This window comes from Microtus oregoni, unplaced genomic scaffold, assembly GCF_018167655.1.
Source record: "Microtus oregoni isolate MIOR12 unplaced genomic scaffold, Mior012 000008F_ref0000371, whole genome shotgun sequence".
Lineage (NCBI taxonomy): Eukaryota > Metazoa > Chordata > Mammalia > Rodentia > Cricetidae > Microtus > Microtus oregoni.
In genome coordinates this window covers 37,167,462-37,184,004 of record NW_024543067.1, presented here as the reverse complement: position 1 = coordinate 37,184,004, position 16,543 = coordinate 37,167,462, and the positions used below count along the sequence as shown (strand labels likewise).

The window sequence follows — 16,543 nt, the reverse complement described above, 5'->3', positions numbered from 1 at the left end:
AGCAGATTTTTGAGACCGGGTCTCATGTAGCCAAGGATGTCCTGGAACACCTGATCCTTTTGCCTCCATCTCCCAAGGGCTGAGATGTCACATGTGCAGCACCAGGTCCAGCCTCTAGTCACATACAAGACTGTAACCACTGAAAGACCCTCCAGGAGTGTCTTTCCTCTGGGGAGACCCTTCCCAAGGAACAGTGAGACGACTTGTACGGATGCAAACAGCAAGAGGTTTATTCAGATTATATACAGGTACCTGGGGCGACAAAGTCTCTCGGAGGACTTGTGCGCCTCCAGGTAGGGGTAATGGGTTTATATATGTTTTGGGGAGCAAAAAGCGTGGTACAGAAGCGAGAAGCGTAGTTACAGGGTTTTTATTGGTTAGTTTGAATGTGGCCGAGTTCAGGTCGGGACAAGGTCCCTAGTTCCCGAGAATTCAGATATGGGCTGCCTTGGCTCGTATATAGGGCAGACAGGGTGTCTTTCTCGGTATTCACCATTCCTCCCTGCCTGGGACAGACGACGCCCAGCCACATTCTCGGTATTCCCCGTTCCTCCCCCAGCCCAGCTACAGGTGTCTATCTCGTTTTGGCAGCTTCTAAACTGCCCTTTGTTCAAACCCTGAATATTCAGTACAAGCCCTTGTAAAATGGCGTTACTGGTGCTAAGTTGTTTAACAAGCTGGGCGGGGGGCGGGGGGGGGGTCTTTCATCTGGTGCTAAGCTGCTTAGCAAGCTGGACGGGGGTCTTTCAACCACCAGACACCAGCTCTCCCTCACGATACAACTTTCACACAAATATGACAGCAACAAAGCAGCACTGAAGTTTTTATTCATATGAATTGTTAAAAATGGGCATCTATACCAGTGTCAAATGAGGGTGGGAGAGGAAGGCAGGGGAGGCAAGGAGAAGGAATTCCCGTCTATTGGTAATACAGCTCCAGGTTCATCCCATCATGGATTTCATCTGAAGACAGGTATTAAGGAATTGTCATTGAGGACTGACTCTACCCCTCTAAACACTCACAGCTGGATCCTGGGCTCAACACCCAACCCTGGACTAAGGAAGCAATTTTGGAATGGGCACTTTGATCTAAGAACTCAAGCTATAAATAATGTAGAGTAGCCCTGAAGAGCACTGGTGTAGTCAGATTCTCAGGTGCCCCCCCCCCCCACTATCACACAGAAACAACACATTTTCTTAAAGGTTCATACTCAGGCTGGAGGGAGATCTCAGCAGTTGAAGAGCACCCAGAGGAACTGGGTTCAATTCCCAGCACGCACGTGGTGGTTCCAGGAACCTGAAGCTTTCTTGCCAGCAACAAGCATGCACGTGGTGCACAGACATAACTGCAGAACCTCACCCCCAATTTTAAAAAATCATACTGGTTGTCAACTACAGTCACCTCTGAGTTACACTCCGCCCTCACCTCCCTGTCCAACAACCATGTGGTGCTCAGTCATAAATATTTTGAACCTGGATGTTAAAATCCTTCTGAACCAAGTTAAACTATTCTACCACCCTTCTCAACAACAAAATAATTCTATAGTACCCATTTTCTTAGTAGCCACAACAGGCCACATTTTAAGTTAAATATCCCACTTTCCTAATTTCCCTACAGGTTTCAGTATAGAACCAGAACTGAAAAGGATACAATCTCCCAGAGACACGTGGTCCTTAAAAATCGTGTACCTAAGGGACAGATACAATTCAGAGAGAAGCTGCTTTGGTGGGTGGGGTGGGGGTGGGCTTTTGTCTTGAAAGCGTAGCTGATCCTTCATGGGGGTTGCCTGAGGAGCTCCCCCAACCGAAACCTTCTAGCCTAATGAGGACCAGCGCACTTACCACTTTTTAAGAACGATCTTATTCCACCGGGTGCCAGTTTGGGCCGCTATCAGTTTCTTCAAGTCCCCGATGGTGTCATCGGTGCTGGGCACGAAGGAGTTAAGGTAAATGGATGGAAGAGATAGAACGAGGAAGATGATATTTAGGCCTCCCCATCTACGTCATTTAACTACAATTTCCCCACCATCGCCAACTGCCCCAGAGACCACTGCCAGTTAGTTACCCCTCGGAGGATACTTGCACTTGACGCGGACTTTCTTTCCTAGACGGTCGTTACAAACCACCTCAATCATTGTTGCTGGACCTACGCCGGGTAGAGGGAGAGGAGGGAAGGCAGCAGAAACAGGACTTTGCGGGTCGCCCAGACACCCAAGGAACTTTCCCGAGTTAAGTTCTTTGGTTACGCTACCCAGAACACCGGACACAAATCCGCCGCAGCCCTGGTCCAGGGTTTCAATGGCGCGGACGCTAGTCAGTCGCGTCTTCTGCTCCTTAACTCCCGCAGGCCCAGCCCCGCACCCCCTGGTTTCGCCTCCCGCATCCCTTAACCTTCCGAGTCCCAGCCGCTTCCCGTGATCCCGGGCCTCTCGGTTTAGCTCGCTCACCTCTAAACCCCTCGAACTTATCGACGACACAACTCCTACCTCGAACGCCGAGCTCTGACCCGATTTAAGGCAAGCAACAGGAAGCGGAAGTGCTATAACGGAAACACTCGCCCTCAGTTGCTTCCAGGTTCCGGGCGATTCTGTGGCGCAGTTTTGGTGAGCAGAGGCTGGGTAAAAAGGCTGAGATTAAATGACGATCCTTGTGGATTTACAGCCGACGTTGAAAGCGATGTTGGAGATCCCTTCGTTGTGGAGGAGGCCCAGAGGATCCTCAGAGGCGGGGTGCTCTGCCATCCCCAAGCCAAATAAACCTGCCGAAGAATCCCGGCTGCGGAGGGGCGGAACTGGAGTCATGCAGGTCCAGTGGCTTTCGGGCTCTCTGCTTTCATTCAAAGCTCGGTCTCGGACCCTGGGCCTGCCTTTCCCCTCTGACCGGAGTAACTGTTTCCGAGACCCGAGTGGTGCAGACCGCAGTTGATGAAAATCAAGCCGGAAAGCCATGTTGCACACCACACCGTACGTCCGTGTCTTGCCTGCGAAGATGCTGGAAACAGCTTACCAGAAAAGATCTGCTTTTTTTTCTTTTTAAAAAATCTTCAAGGGTCCCCTTGTTCCAGATTACAGAACCGCGATAGGTGATGGGAGAGGAATCCCATACTACATTCAACCAGTTTTCACCTCTACTGATTCTACTGAATGATTCCTTTAAGAGCAGACAGGACTCTTAGTAAGGTAAGCACATATTGACTCATTTTTTAAAATTAGCTTGATTTTTTTTGAGATAGGGTATCGGTGTATAGACCAAGCTGACTTCGAAGTTGTGATACTCGTGTCCAGCCTCGAAAGTTGCTGGTATTGTAGAGGCCTGTGTGTTAGAAGCCAGCCTGGTCTATATAGCGAGTTCCAGGATAGAGCTTTGCAGAGAGACTGTTTCAAAAGAAAAAGGGGCTGGAGAGATGGCTCAGAGATTAAGCGCACTTTTTAAAAAAGAAAAAGAAAAAAATCTACCAGGGCCTTGTGCTTAGCTAATACCACTTATACAAATTTTATCCTTATGCTTAGGCAGCAAAAAGCATTACTTTCGCTTTTTATTGCTGCTTGTGGCCACGCCTTCCTGGCTTGGCAGGCCTGCCGGCCCCTCAGCCTCACCGCATTTACACTTTTTGGTCTGGAATGAAGTCCTTAGTGTTTTAGTCTGTTCCATCTTCTCACCAATGCCTCATTTCCGTTTCCAAAATACTTCCCAGGCTCTATGGAGAGTGAGCCACAGACTCGTGCATACGTACCAGAAAAGTGGGGTTTCTTTTCTTTTTTTTTTCTTTTTTCTCTTCTCCCTTCCTCCCTCCCTCCCTCCCTCTCTCCCTCTCTTTCTTTCTTTTTTGATGTAGGAGATCGAACCTAGGGCCTTCTAGCATGTAGCCAAGGGCTCTCCCACTGAGTTGGACACCTAGCTCCTTGCTCATCCATTGCTTCTGCCTCCAGCGATGTTTTTAGGGTTCCGTCCCAAGTCTTAGGCACTCCTCCAGTCCTGACTGTTCCCCCAATCCCTCCCTGTGCCGCCCACCCATTCCAAACTTGCCTTCATCCCCTGTATCGGACCTTGTTCCGCCTAAGCTAGGCTTTACAAGTTTGCTCTTTGGCCCCCTGGTTCTTTCTTGATAGACCTCTGAGCCCCTTCCCACTCAAGTCACGATTTCTCGGCTTGCTGCTGTTAGCTTTCCCCTGCCCTCTGGGCATACGATCTGCTCCCAGTCTGGTCTCTGCCTTGGTCACGTCCCTAAACCTCTTTCAGCTCTAGTACAGCCTTCTGAGCACGCCACTAGTCCCTTGACTCTGCGCGCCCCTTTGTCTCTTTCTGCCGAAGCTACGCCTGACTGCCTCCTGCTGCTCCTTTGCCCCTGGCTACACCCGTCCACTCTGTCGAGGCTTTTCACTCCCCAAACATACCCCCCCACACACACCTGTCTCTCTCGCTGCTTTCTCTGTCTCCCTTCCTCTCCCCTCCCCTAAAGCCCCGCCTTCGGGGTTTCCTCTGCCCCGTTCCCTGGGCTTGGCCACGCCCCAGAGCCACACCCCCTCCTGCCGGAGCCTCGCCTTCTAGGCCAGACGCTTTCCGAACCTCGTCTGCTGGCCTTGGCTCGCCACGTCTCCAGGCTCTGGCTACGCCCTGAGCCCCCCTCCTTGCCGGAGCCACGCCTTCTGGGTGGCCCCTTGGCCCCCTGGCCCCCTCTGGGTTAGCTGCATGTTTTTAGCGACACTTTCTGGCCACGCCCCCGGGACGCCCCGAGCCCGCCTTCTGGGTTTGCTGTCCGCCTTCCATCCTGGCTCTAGCCACGCCTTGTATCCCCTCCTCACCCAAGCCACACCTCGGTTTGCCTCCCCCAGCCTCACCGCTGCTCAAGTCTGGCCTACTCAGTCTCCAGTCCCTGCCTACCACTGGTCTTCCAGCCGGGCGGCTCAGCCCCGGGGCCTCAGCCTCTACCCTAGGAAAGGAAGGTAGTGCTCCTCTGCAGGCGTCCGAAAGTCGCACCGGTTTGGCCAGTCCGGCCACCTCAGCGCCCTCAGGGGAGCGCGGGCCTTGCCGCCACCGGAAACGGAAGCGCAGGACAGCAGGACCATGGCGACGCTGTTTGACCTCCCAGACTTGGTGCTCTTGGAGATCTTCTCATACCTCCCGGTCCGGGACCGGATCCGCATCTCCAGGTGCGGCCCCGCTCCTCGGGGGAAAGAGCCGGGCAGGGGCTCAGCAGGAGATGCGAATCCGGTCCCATCAGGCCGGGGTCGTTCTAATGGCCGGTCCACTCCTCCAGGGTCTGTCACCGCTGGAAGAAGCTAGTGGACGACCGGTGGTTGTGGCGACATGTCGACCTGACGCTCTACACGGTATGCGATAGGCGGGACCCGCGGACAGTTCACGGAGAGCCAGCCTCCTGCCCAGAAGTGGGGTTCGCTATGTTTTGCTTTCTAGTGTTTATTTGCTCGTTTTATTTGTTTATTAATTTTTCTTTCTAGATTTTTTTTTGTTTCTTTGGGGGAGGGGAGGTTGTTTTGACACAGGGTCTCTAGTCCTGACTGACCTCACACTTCCTTAAGAAGCTGAGGATAATCTTGAATTTCTGATCCACCTCGACCTTCTAAAACAAGGATTACCAGTGTGGGTCCCTGTGACCGGTTTCTGTGATGCTGGCAATGAAATTTCGGCTCCCTGAGAGCTAGGAAAGCACTTTACTGATTGGGCCGAGGGCTTCCAGCTCGCTACCCCTGACCTCAACCTCCTTGGTGCTAAGATTACACAGGTGTAGGCCACCTTGTCTGGCCCAGAAGTATTTGGTTTTTATTTGTCTCCCATCCAAGTACTAACCAGGCCCGGCCCTGCTTAGCTTCCGAGATCAGACGAGATCGGGCGCGTTCAGGGTGGTATGGCCGTAGACTTGTTTTTTATTTGTTGCCCCCCTCGCCCAAGACAGGATTTCTCTGTAGCCCGGCTGTCTTGGAACTCACTTTATCCTCCTTCCTTTGGCTCTAAAGGTGGAGCTTGCACCGACGTGCCCAGCTGGTTTGGTTTTCCCTCCCTCCCTCCCTCCCTCCCTCCCTCTCTCCCTCCCTTCCCCTCCCCTCCTCTCCCTCCTCTCCCTCCCTTCCTTCCTTTGGTTTTTTCTTTCTTTCTTTCTTTCTTTCTTTCTTTCCTTCCTTCTTTCCTTTTCTTTTCTTTCCAGGGTTCCTCTGTGTAACAGCCTTGGCTGTCCTGGAACTTGCCCTGTAGTTCAGGCTGGCCTCGAACTCAGGAGATCCACCTCCCTCTGAGTCCCAAATACTGGGATTAACGGTGTGCACCACCACTGCCGAGCTTGGTTGGTTTGGTTTTGAAGTGAGTTCATGTTGTGATTTCCTGCATGTCTATCCTGGCACTAGTCCATACCTTCTCAGCAACCCCCAGACCTCAGTTTCTCATCCAAGAAATGGGGATTAAAAAGAGTGCTTATTTGACCCTAGTGAAGCCCTGGACTCTATCCCTAACACCAGGAGATAAGAAAAAGTACCTGCCTGTCTGATGTATTGTAGGACTTAGCCAGTTGCATAGGGAGATGGTTTAGACCATATCCGGTCTCCAGCATATGATAAATGAAAACTTATAGCTATTATTGATTTTTTGGTTTTGTTCTCTTTTGGTTTTTGAGACGGATCTCATGTAGCCCAAAATAGATTCTAGCTATAACTGTTCATCTCAAAGTGGATAAAATGGACAAGAGTTTATTCTGGAGCCAGATGTGAGTGACTGTGTCTTGAGAATACAGTTAGTCTTCCTCAAATACATGTTTAAACCTAATGGTTACATGAAATTTTATTTATTTATTTATTTTTGAGGCAGGGTTTCTGTGTGAGTCCTGGAACTCACTCTCTAGACCAAGCAGACTGGCTTTGAACTCTGAGAGGACTTGGGGTGGGGGGAGGCTAGAGGCCAGGCTCTCCTAGTAGCCCTGACAGAGACCAGGCCTCAGATTCAGTTCACTAAATTGGGACAGAGCTAAGCAGACAGTCCTCAGGAAAACCACAGCTGAGGAGCAACCAATCAGCAGGCGCCCCACAGCCTTTTGCTAGCTCAGCAAGTATCCCATGACCCCTTCTGCTGACTCACAGGCGCCCCCCCCCACCCCAAGTCTCCTGATAACTAGAGATAGCTTCTGTATCCTGCTGCTGGAAGGTCCCTAACCACTAGGACCTTCCACCAGTCAGCCCCCAGACTCATCATTCCTCCACCAATCAGATAAATCCTTCCTCCCTGGAATTCCTCTAACTCCACTTCAAAGAAGCTTTTGACCTTCTTGGGGGTTTGCCATGTATTAATTCCAACGTTGGAATTAATAAAGCGCTCTTGCTGTTGCATACATGGCTGTTGGTCTTTCCTTTGGGATTTCTCTTGGACCCTAACAAACTCAAGAGATTCCTGAGTGCTGGTATTAAAAGTGTTACTACCACCGCCCAGTGAAATTTTATAGTAACAGAATAGAGAAAGTCATATTTCAAGACACCTTTCAAAAGGAGGAGCCATCTCTCCAGCAACTACACAGAATAATTTTTTAAAAAAAGAAAAAGATTTAATTTCTCTCTGAAAAAGTGGTCAACAAAATCTCTACTGTAAAGCTGAGCCTGGTACAGGCCTATGATCCCAGTTACTACACACACACAGGCTGAGGGAAGAAGACCATAAATTCAAGGCCAGCCAGGGAGACTTAGCTAGACCCTGTCTTGAAATACAAATTCAGAAAAGACTTGGAACTGTGACTTTGTTCTAGCATGTTTTCCTGGCCTGTATGCCAGCCACCCTGAGTTCATTCTCCAGTGCCAACAAAAACAAGGGTATGCTCCAAACTGGTGAGGCTGAGTTCACAGCATGTCCTGGATTCCATCCCAACACCAGCAATGAATCTCTTGTTCTGTGTAGCTTTTCTTCTTCTTTTTGGAAAAAGTGTACATTTTTGTGTATGCACAGGTGCAAATGCATGTGTTCAAGAGCATGTAGGGCCAGAGGTTACTGAAGGGCATCTTCTTCAGCTTCTTTCTCTCTCTCACACATTTGTGCACACACATGTTTGTTTGTTTGCTTGCTTTGTTTTGTTTGACACAGGGTTTCACTATGTAGTGTAGCCTGAACTTGGTATGTAGACCAGATTAGCCTGGAATTTAGAGAGATCCCCCTGCCTCCATGCCCACCCGTGCTGGGATCAAAGGTGTGTGCCACAACTCTGGACTGTTTGCTTGTGTTTGAGACAGACTCTTCCATGAAGTTGGAGCCTACTGATTGACTAGACAGGCTGGCCAAAACTGTGGATCCTCCTGCCTCAGTCTCCCCTGTGTGCTGGCTGGGTTTGAGGACATGTTACCCAGCTTTAGGGAAGGAAACTGGTGGAAGAGCCAAATCCCAGGGGCCACCAGAACCCAGATCCCATGCATGTCTGTCACCAGTTAGGTAGGTCTCTAAGAGCCCCTGTACCCCTCACCCAGTCACCCCAATCTCTGGCTCTTACAGATGCGTCCGAAAGTCATGTGGCACCTTCTGCGCCGATACATGGCGTCCAGGCTGCACTCGCTGCGCATGGGTGGCTACCTGTTCTCTGGCTCTCAGGCCCCACAGCTGTCCCCGGCCTTGATGCGGGCCCTGGGCCAGAAGTGCCCCAACCTGAAGCGCCTGTGCCTGCACGTGGCTGACCTGAGCATGGTGCCTATCACCAGCCTGCCCAGCACGCTGAGGACCCTGGAGCTGCACAGCTGCGAGATCTCGATGATCTGGCTGCAGAAGGAGCAGGATCCCACAGTGCTGCCACTGCTGGAATGCATCGTGCTGGACCGAGTGCCAGCCTTCCGGGATGAGCACCTGCAGGGCCTCACCCGCTTCCGAGCCTTGCGCTCGCTGGTGCTGGGCGGCACCTACCGGGTCACCGAGACCGGGCTAGATGCCAGCCTCCAGGAGCTCAGCTACCTGCAGAGACTGGAGGTGCTGGGCTGTACCCTGTCAGCCGACAGCACCCTGCTGGCCATCAGCCGCCACCTCCGAGATGTGCGTAAGATTCGGCTGACCGTTGGAGGCCTCTCAGCTCAAGGCCTGGTCTTCCTGGAAGGAATGCCTGCCCTGGAGAGTTTGTGCTTCCAGGGACCCCTCATCACCCCAGAAATGCCTACACCTGCTCAGATTGTGTCCTCTTGCCTCACCATGCCTAAACTCAGAGTGCTTGAGGTGCAAGGGCTGGGCTGGGAGGGCCAGGAGGCAGAGAAGGTCCTGTGCAAGGGCCTACCCCACTGCATGGTTATTGTCAGGGCCTGTCCCAAAGAATCCATGGATTGGTGGATGTGAAGGTACCACCCATCCATCCCTGGGATCTATCTAGCTTTTAAAGTTGACCTTCTCAGCAGCAAACTGAAGCATGTACATTAATCAGGCTTGAGGAAACTGGAGGTCACAAGGAAAAGAAGCCAGGACCTTGGGGCCTGCAGAGCTGGGGTTTTCTGTCATCTGGATGTCCTCAGCCTTGTCACCCGGTCTCTGGGAGGCCCAGTTCACACATTTAGGAACAGGCATCATTGCTACCTCATGATTCATTTGCATATCTTTACCCTCCACCCTTCCCCCCAGTACCTGGGGATCAAACCCACGGCCTTAGGTACATTAGGCCAGCACTACTGTGCTCCTGAGCAACACTTGGAGTCCTGGATAGCCTTCATCTCTAAAGGACCCCAGAAGACCACTACAGAGGGGCCGTTTTCAGGGTGCAGGTGGGCAGAGTTCAGGGCTCTGAGGTCTGCCTGGTTGTCTGCCAGATGCTTGGGAAATGAGGTCAGGGGGCAAGGAAGACAAGCTTTTGAATTGTCCTAGTGTTCAAAAGGATTCTCAATGGTATTTTCTGTATTTTGTATCCTGCCTTTTCCAAGTTTTCTACAGTATATAGTATTTTACTATTAAAGAAAAATAATGTTTTTTCAAAGTGTATTCCGTTTATTTAACGAGGGTTGCTCCTCCCCAGTACTTACTCACGTTTTATTTATCCTTTATTACAGTTCCTTGTTTTGTGTTCATGTGTTTGTGCTGTAACAAACATGTGGAGGCCAGAGGACACCGTAGGGATCAGTTCTCTCCTTCTCTCCTGTGGGTCATAGGGATCAAACCTAAGTGCTCAGACTTGGTGACCAGTGCCTTTACCATTCAGCAGCCTTGCCGGGCTATTATTTTTAGACAGGAGCTCATTAGTGACCCTGAACTCCAGGTGTAACTGAGGATGACTTTCAAGTCCCGAGTGCTAGGATTTAGGTGTATACTGCCACTCTCTGTTTATGGGATGCTGAGGATGGAAGCCAAGGTTTCGAGTGTGCCAGGCAAGCACTCTACCCACTGAGGCACATTACCAGCCCTTTGCAGGCACCGTTCTCGGTACGGGGCTACACAGTGAGCAGATGCAGTTGGAAGTGTAGATGGCAGGAGTCTAAAGTAAACATATCTGTGAGCCAGGCGTGACCAGTTTTCAGGAGATCAGCCTACAGGGCTATAGTAGAATGAGACTCAGTCTCCAAAACAAAAACATAGCCTTGGGATCATTTCAGAGCCTCTCAGGCAGAAAGCCAGGGTTGGGATGCAGACACTGATTAGAGTGGGCCTCTTCAGAAATCAGAGGTGAGGACAGCTAGGGGATGGCAGGAAAGGCCAAGTCTAGAGACTGGGTTCCAGGGTGTGCCTCAGTGGCAGAGCCCTTTCCTAGAATCCAAAGGGGGGGGGCTGGCAAGAAGACTCAGGAGTGAAGGTGCTTTCTGCCAAGGCTGAAGATCTGAGTTCCATCCCTATGGTGAACAGAGAGCTCACTCCTGCAAATTGTCCTCTGACCTCCACGCGTGCTGTGGCATGAGTGGACACCTGCATTTGCACACATGCGTGGGCACATACACACGCACACACAAATGTAACAACGAAAAGCCCCTGAGATAGAAAATGAATTGGCCATTTCCAGAAACAAGAACATGTCTTCTTTTTTTTTTTTGTTTTCTTCGAGACAGGGTTTCTCTAGCTTTGGAGCCTGTTCTGGAACTAGCTCTTGTACACCAGGCTGGCTTTGAACTCACAGAGATCCGCCTGCCTTTGCCTCCCAAATGCTGGGATTAAAGGCATGCACCACCAGCTGGCAAGAAACAACATTTCTGTAGCATAGTCAACCAGGAAAAAGATGGAGCCTGTCAGGTCAGAGAGATGGAAGCAGGGCCTGTTTGTGGGGCTCAGTGTGTACTGGTGCCTCTTCCTGTTTTTTTGAGTTGTAACAGCTTGATCATGCAGGTGCCAAATGCTTGGTGATACCGAGTGTATAACTTTGATCTGAGCTTGGGGACAACGTACATCTGTGGTCTCACCACCTGCTGTGGGTTAGGTTATCTGTTGGAGCTCTAAACCCAGAGGTAGCCGCATTAGATGTGTGTTGGGAGGGATTAGGTCAAAAGGGCAAGTCCCTCATGAATGAGATTAGAGTCCCTGTCAAAGATACTTCTGAGAGGGGCTGGGGAGCTATCGAGGCATGCAAGAGCATTTGCACATGTGTGAGGTACTGAGTTCAAATCCCCAGTGCCCACAGAGAAAGCCACACAGAAAGCCAGCCTAGCTCCTGTTTTAATGAAAGAGACTTGGTCATCCATAATGGAACAAGGCAGGAAGCGACAGCAGCATATCTTAGCATGTGCACACGGGTGCAGCTCCTTCCCCCACATAGTTAAAAATTGCTCCCTCCCTATGCCCTCTGCCATTGTACAATGTGACCGACCATCCGAGGGCACAGGAGAAAGGCATGCGACCTGTGAGGTCCTCAGCTGACATCACACCTACGGCTTGATCTTGGACTTTGAAGCTTCCACAGTTGTAATATAGTGGTATATTATTTGTGTTTTAATAAATAAAACTTACCTGAAGGTCAGTGCAAAGCAGGCCAGACTAGTCAGCCACACAGACCAGGCAGTGGTGACACACACCTTTAATCCCAGGAGCCACACTAGTTAACCATAGAGGCTGGGTGGTGGTGGTGCACGCCTCTAATCCCAGCACTAGAGAGGAATATGAGGCAGGATGAGACAGGAATGCTTTCTCTTTCAGTCTGAAGTTATCAAAGAGGTAGAGCTTTCTAATGGCTTGGCTGCTTTTGCTTTTCTGATCTCCAGGTTGAACCCTGATATCTGCCTCTGGGTTTTTATTATCTGTGCTACATTGTTTATTATTCAGGCCAGTACATTTCTGGGTTTGGGTGGAGAGCGGTGGGGTGGGAGTGTGAGTGCAGCCAAGCGTGTGGCAGTCAGAGGCCAGCTTTCAGAAGTCACTTCTGTCCTTCCACTGTGGTTCTTAGGGTCAAAGCTAGGTGGCCAAGCTTGTGCAGGAAGCATCTTTACCCACTGAGCCCTCTCGGTTTAATTTTTTGAGACAAGGTCTCCCTATGCAGCCCTGGGTGGCTTGGAACTCAGTGTGTAGACTGAGCTGGCCTTGAACTTGTGATTTTTCTGCCTCTGCTTCCCCTGTGCTGAGATTAAAGGTGTGTGCCACCATGCCTGGTTAGTAATTTTCAGTTGCCACTGTTTGTGCACACACTTTGACTCTGGTTGAGCTGCTGTACCAGATACGGTGTCCTTGCTTGAGCAGATTAATACATCTCACAGTACATGATGTGCAGCTGTTTGCTTAGCAGGTCTTTTTCTCGGTACCTGTCCATAAGGATCCCCAGAAGCACTTTGCTTTCAGTTGGCAAGGGCAGCAGTATAGGTCTTAGGGTTTTCTGTTGCTGTGAAGAGACACCATGACCACAGTGACTCTTTTTTTTTAAAATATTTATTTATTTATTATGTATACAATACTCTGTCTGTGTGTATGTCTGCAGGCCAGAAGAGGGCACCAGACCTCATTACAGATGGTTGTGAGCCACCACGTGGTTGCTGGGAATTGAACTCAGGACCTTTGGAAGAGCAGGCAATGCTCTTAACCTCTGAGCCATCTCTCCAGCCCCACAGTGACTCTTATAGAAAACATTTAATTAGGGCGGCTCACTTACAGTTTTAGAAGTTCAGCCCAAGGGCTGGAGAGATGGCTCAGAGGTTAAGAATGCTGACTGTTCTTCCAGTGCTCCTGAGTTCAATTCCCAGCAACTACATGGTGGCTCACAACCATCTACAGTGAGATCTGGTGCCCTTTTCTGGCCTGCAGGCATACATGGAGGCAGAACACTGTGTACATAATAAATAAGATCTTTAAAAAAAAAAAGGAAGAAGTTCTGCCCATTATCATCATGACAGGAAGCATGGCGGGGTGCAGGCAGATGTGGTGCTGGAGCTGAGAGTATTACATCGTGCAAGGCAACAGGAAGTCGACTGACTGTCACACTGAGGGAAACTTGAAAAAAGGAGACCTCAAAGCCTGTCCCCATAGTGACACACTTCCTCCAACAAGGTCACATTTCCTAATAGTCCCACTTCTTTTGGGGGGTCATTTCCTTTCAAACCACCACAGTATAACTTTACAGTTTTACCTCAAGGATATATTAACTCTCCAGCCCTGTGCCATAACTTAGAAGAGATGTCGTTCATCTGTCTCTTTCACAAAAATATTACATTGACACACTATATTGATGATATTATGCTGATTAGACCAAGTGAGCAAGAGGTAGCAACCACTTTGAACTCATTGGTTCAATATGCACATGGGAGATAAATCCAACCAAAATTCAAGGGCCTTCTATCCCAGTGAAATTCCTAAGAGTCCAGTGCTGTGGGGCATGCAGGGATAGTCCTTTTAAGGTGAAGGATAAGTTATTGCACTTGGGTCCTCCCACCACCAGGAAAGAAACACATTTAGTGGGCCTATTTGGATTCTGGAAACAGCACATTCCTGGTTTGGGTGTGTTGCTCTAGCCCACGTACCAAGTGGCTCAGAAAGCTGCTAGCTTTGTGTGGGGCCTGCAACAAGAGAAGGCTCTTCAGCAGGTCCAGGCTGCTGTGCAGGCTGTTCTCCCACTTGGACCATATGATCCAGCAGACCCAATGGTATGTGAGGTGCTAGTGGCACATAGGGATGCTGTTTGGAGCCTTTGGCAGGTCCCTTAGGTGACCTTTGGGATTATGGAACAAGGCTCTACCATCATATGCAAACAACTATTTTCCCTTTGAGAGACAGCTGTTATTGAGCCTTAGTGAAAACTGAACATTTGGCAAAGGGACACCAAGATACCATGGTACCTGAGCAGCCTGTTATGAGATGGGTGTTGACTGGCCCATCAAGTCATGAGGTAGGACATGTACAGCAGCAGCAATCTGTTATCAAATGGAAGTGATGTATATGTGATTGTACCTGAGCAGGTCTTGAAGGCACAAGCAAGTTACATGAAGAAGCTGCCCAAATGTCTATCGTTTCTACTCCCATTACAATGCTGTCTGCTACCAAGTATGTGTTCCCTATGATTGGTTGTCAGTGTGTCATTCAGGTACCACCCAGAAGTGCACAGCTGCAACATTATATCCTCATTCTGGGATAACCCTGGAAGACACCAGGGAAGGGAAACCTTCCCAGTTGGCAGAACTCTGGGCAGTACACCATACATTTTGTTTGGAAGGAAGAATGATCAGATGTGCAATTGTTTACTGATTGATGGGCTGTAGCCAATGGATTTCTGGATGGTCAGGAATTTGGAAAAAGCAGAATTGGAGAACTGATAAGAAAGACATCTGGGGAAGAAGTATGTGAGTAAATCTCTCCAAAAATTGTTGAAGGGGGGCTGGAGAGATGGCTCAGTGGTTAAGAGCATTGCCTGCTCTTCCAAAGGTCCTGAGTTCAATTCCCGGCAACCACATGGTGGCTCACAACCATCTGTAAAGAGGTCTGGTACCCTCTTCTGGCCTGCAGACATACACACAGACAGAATATTGTATACAAAATAAATAAATATTTAAAAAAAATTGTTGAAGGATATGAAGATACTTGTGTCCCACGTAAATGCTCACCAAAACATGACCAGCTGAGAAAGCATTCAGTTATCAAGTAGGTAGTGTTGGACCCTAGAGTCTAATCACTGAGGAGGAGTCGACCCCCAGAGACTGTCTCTCACCACCACAGCTGATGTAAAAGCATGAGGATTTTATTAATTCTGTCATGACAGGGTCTTCCAGCATTAGGGAGGCTAGAAAGACCCCAAATAGCTGGTACAGGCTACTTTCAAAGGAAAAGTCACAGAAGCAAAGGGGGGGGTGTCTAGGGATTGTTCTTTGACTATTATGATTGGCTTATTCAAAAGGGCTACTATCAATAGTTGGCTGGAGAGTGGTTGCCAGATCAGATGAGGTAAGAGGTCACTTTGACCCCGTTTCCCAGGGACTAAGTCAAAACATCAGTAACTGAGTCAACACCTAGGGTTATCTTGCTCCTATTCAATAACTGAGTTCTATTTGGAGAACATTCACAAGGACTCAGGGAGATGATGGAAAGTTCCCAATATTTTAGTACATGTGTGGGCAATTGTTAGATCCTTGGTTCCCAGGGGGAAGCGGAGAGCATTACTGCTGAGACTGGGAGGGCTCAGAATTGTTATAAATGGCTTCAGAATTGTCTTCAAGTTTTACAGTAGGATGACCCATTCCTTGGACAGTCATCCTCTTTCCCCAGCCATTCCTGTCACTGCCCAGTGGACCCATGGTGGCAGATATGGGGTTATCCATGGGCTCAACAACATGAACTTCACTCACCAAGGCTGACTTGGCTACAGCTACTGCTGAGTGCCAGATCTGCCAACAGCAGAGGCTAGCCCTGAGCCCCAGATATGGCTGTCATCTGGTGACAGGTTGACTACATTAGACCACTTTCTCCATGGAGAGGACACACTTTATTGGAGTAGACTGTTATTCTCGTTATGGGTTTGCCTTTCCTGCATGTAAAGCTTCTCCCAAAACCACCCTCTGTGAACGTACAGAATGCTGTATCTACAGAAATGCAACAGTGGCCCACAATCATGGAATCCACTGATCTCACCGTGTCCCCACCATCCTGAGACAGCTGGCCTCATGGAAGTAGCCTTCTCCCCTCTTTGGTATTTTTTTTTCTTGTTTTGTTTTTGTTTTTTTTTTTTTTAAAGATCAGCCAACTTTTTTTTTTTATTTATTATGTATACAATATTCTGTCTGTGTGTATGACTGCAGGCCAGAAGAGGGCACCAGACCTCATTACAGATGGTTGTGAGCCACCATGTGGTTGCTGGGAATTGAACTCAGAACCTTTGGAAGAGCAGGCAATGCTCTTAACCTCTGAGCCATCTCTCCAGCCCCTTGTTTTTGTTTTTTGAGACAGGGTTTTTCTGCAGCTTTGGATCCTGTCCTGGAACTAGCTCTTGTAGACCAGGCTGGCCTCAAACTCAACAGAGATCTGCTTGCCTCTGCCTCCCGAGTTCTGGGATTAAAGGCATGCGCCACCATACCTAGCTCTAAGCTTTTCTTTTTTTAAAAAAAATATTTATTTATTTATTATGTATACAATATTCTGTCTGTGTGTGTGTCTGCAGGCCAGAAGAGGGCACCAGACCTCATTACAGATGGTTGTGAGCCACCATG

At 49.4% G+C, this 16,543-nt stretch overlaps 2 protein-coding genes across 5 annotated transcripts; one reads left to right on the top strand and one right to left on the bottom strand.

Moving 5' to 3' along the window:
• Positions 1–800: 800 nt before the first annotated feature.
• Ubl5 (ubiquitin like 5) lies at positions 801–2,541 on the bottom strand. Of its 2 annotated transcripts, none has more exons than XM_041657673.1 (5): positions 2,447–2,541; positions 2,079–2,145; positions 1,842–1,925; positions 1,651–1,688; positions 801–962 (listed from the first exon to the last, which is right to left on the bottom strand). In XM_041657673.1, the coding sequence occupies exons 2-5, from the start codon at positions 2,132–2,134 to the stop codon at positions 919–921; spliced, it is 222 nt and encodes a 73-aa protein (XP_041513607.1). In that variant the 5' UTR covers positions 2,135–2,145; positions 2,447–2,541; the 3' UTR covers positions 801–918. The 2 variants fall into 2 exon arrangements, with proteins under 2 accessions (XP_041513607.1, XP_041513608.1); XM_041657674.1 differs by having other exon boundaries at positions 2,486–2,541.
• Positions 2,542–3,003: 462 nt separating this feature from the next.
• Fbxl12 (F-box and leucine rich repeat protein 12) lies at positions 3,004–9,924 on the top strand. Of its 3 annotated transcripts, XM_041657670.1 has the most exons (4): positions 3,057–3,178; positions 4,832–5,149; positions 5,257–5,329; positions 8,475–9,924. In XM_041657670.1, the coding sequence occupies exons 2-4, from the start codon at positions 5,064–5,066 to the stop codon at positions 9,294–9,296; spliced, it is 981 nt and encodes a 326-aa protein (XP_041513604.1). In that variant the 5' UTR covers positions 3,057–3,178; positions 4,832–5,063; the 3' UTR covers positions 9,297–9,924. The 3 variants fall into 3 exon arrangements, with proteins under 3 accessions (XP_041513605.1, XP_041513606.1, XP_041513604.1); XM_041657672.1 differs by lacking the exon at positions 4,832–5,149 and having other exon boundaries at positions 3,049–3,178; XM_041657671.1 differs by lacking the exons at positions 4,832–5,149; positions 5,257–5,329 and having other exon boundaries at positions 3,004–3,178.
• Positions 9,925–16,543: the final 6,619 nt, after the last annotated feature.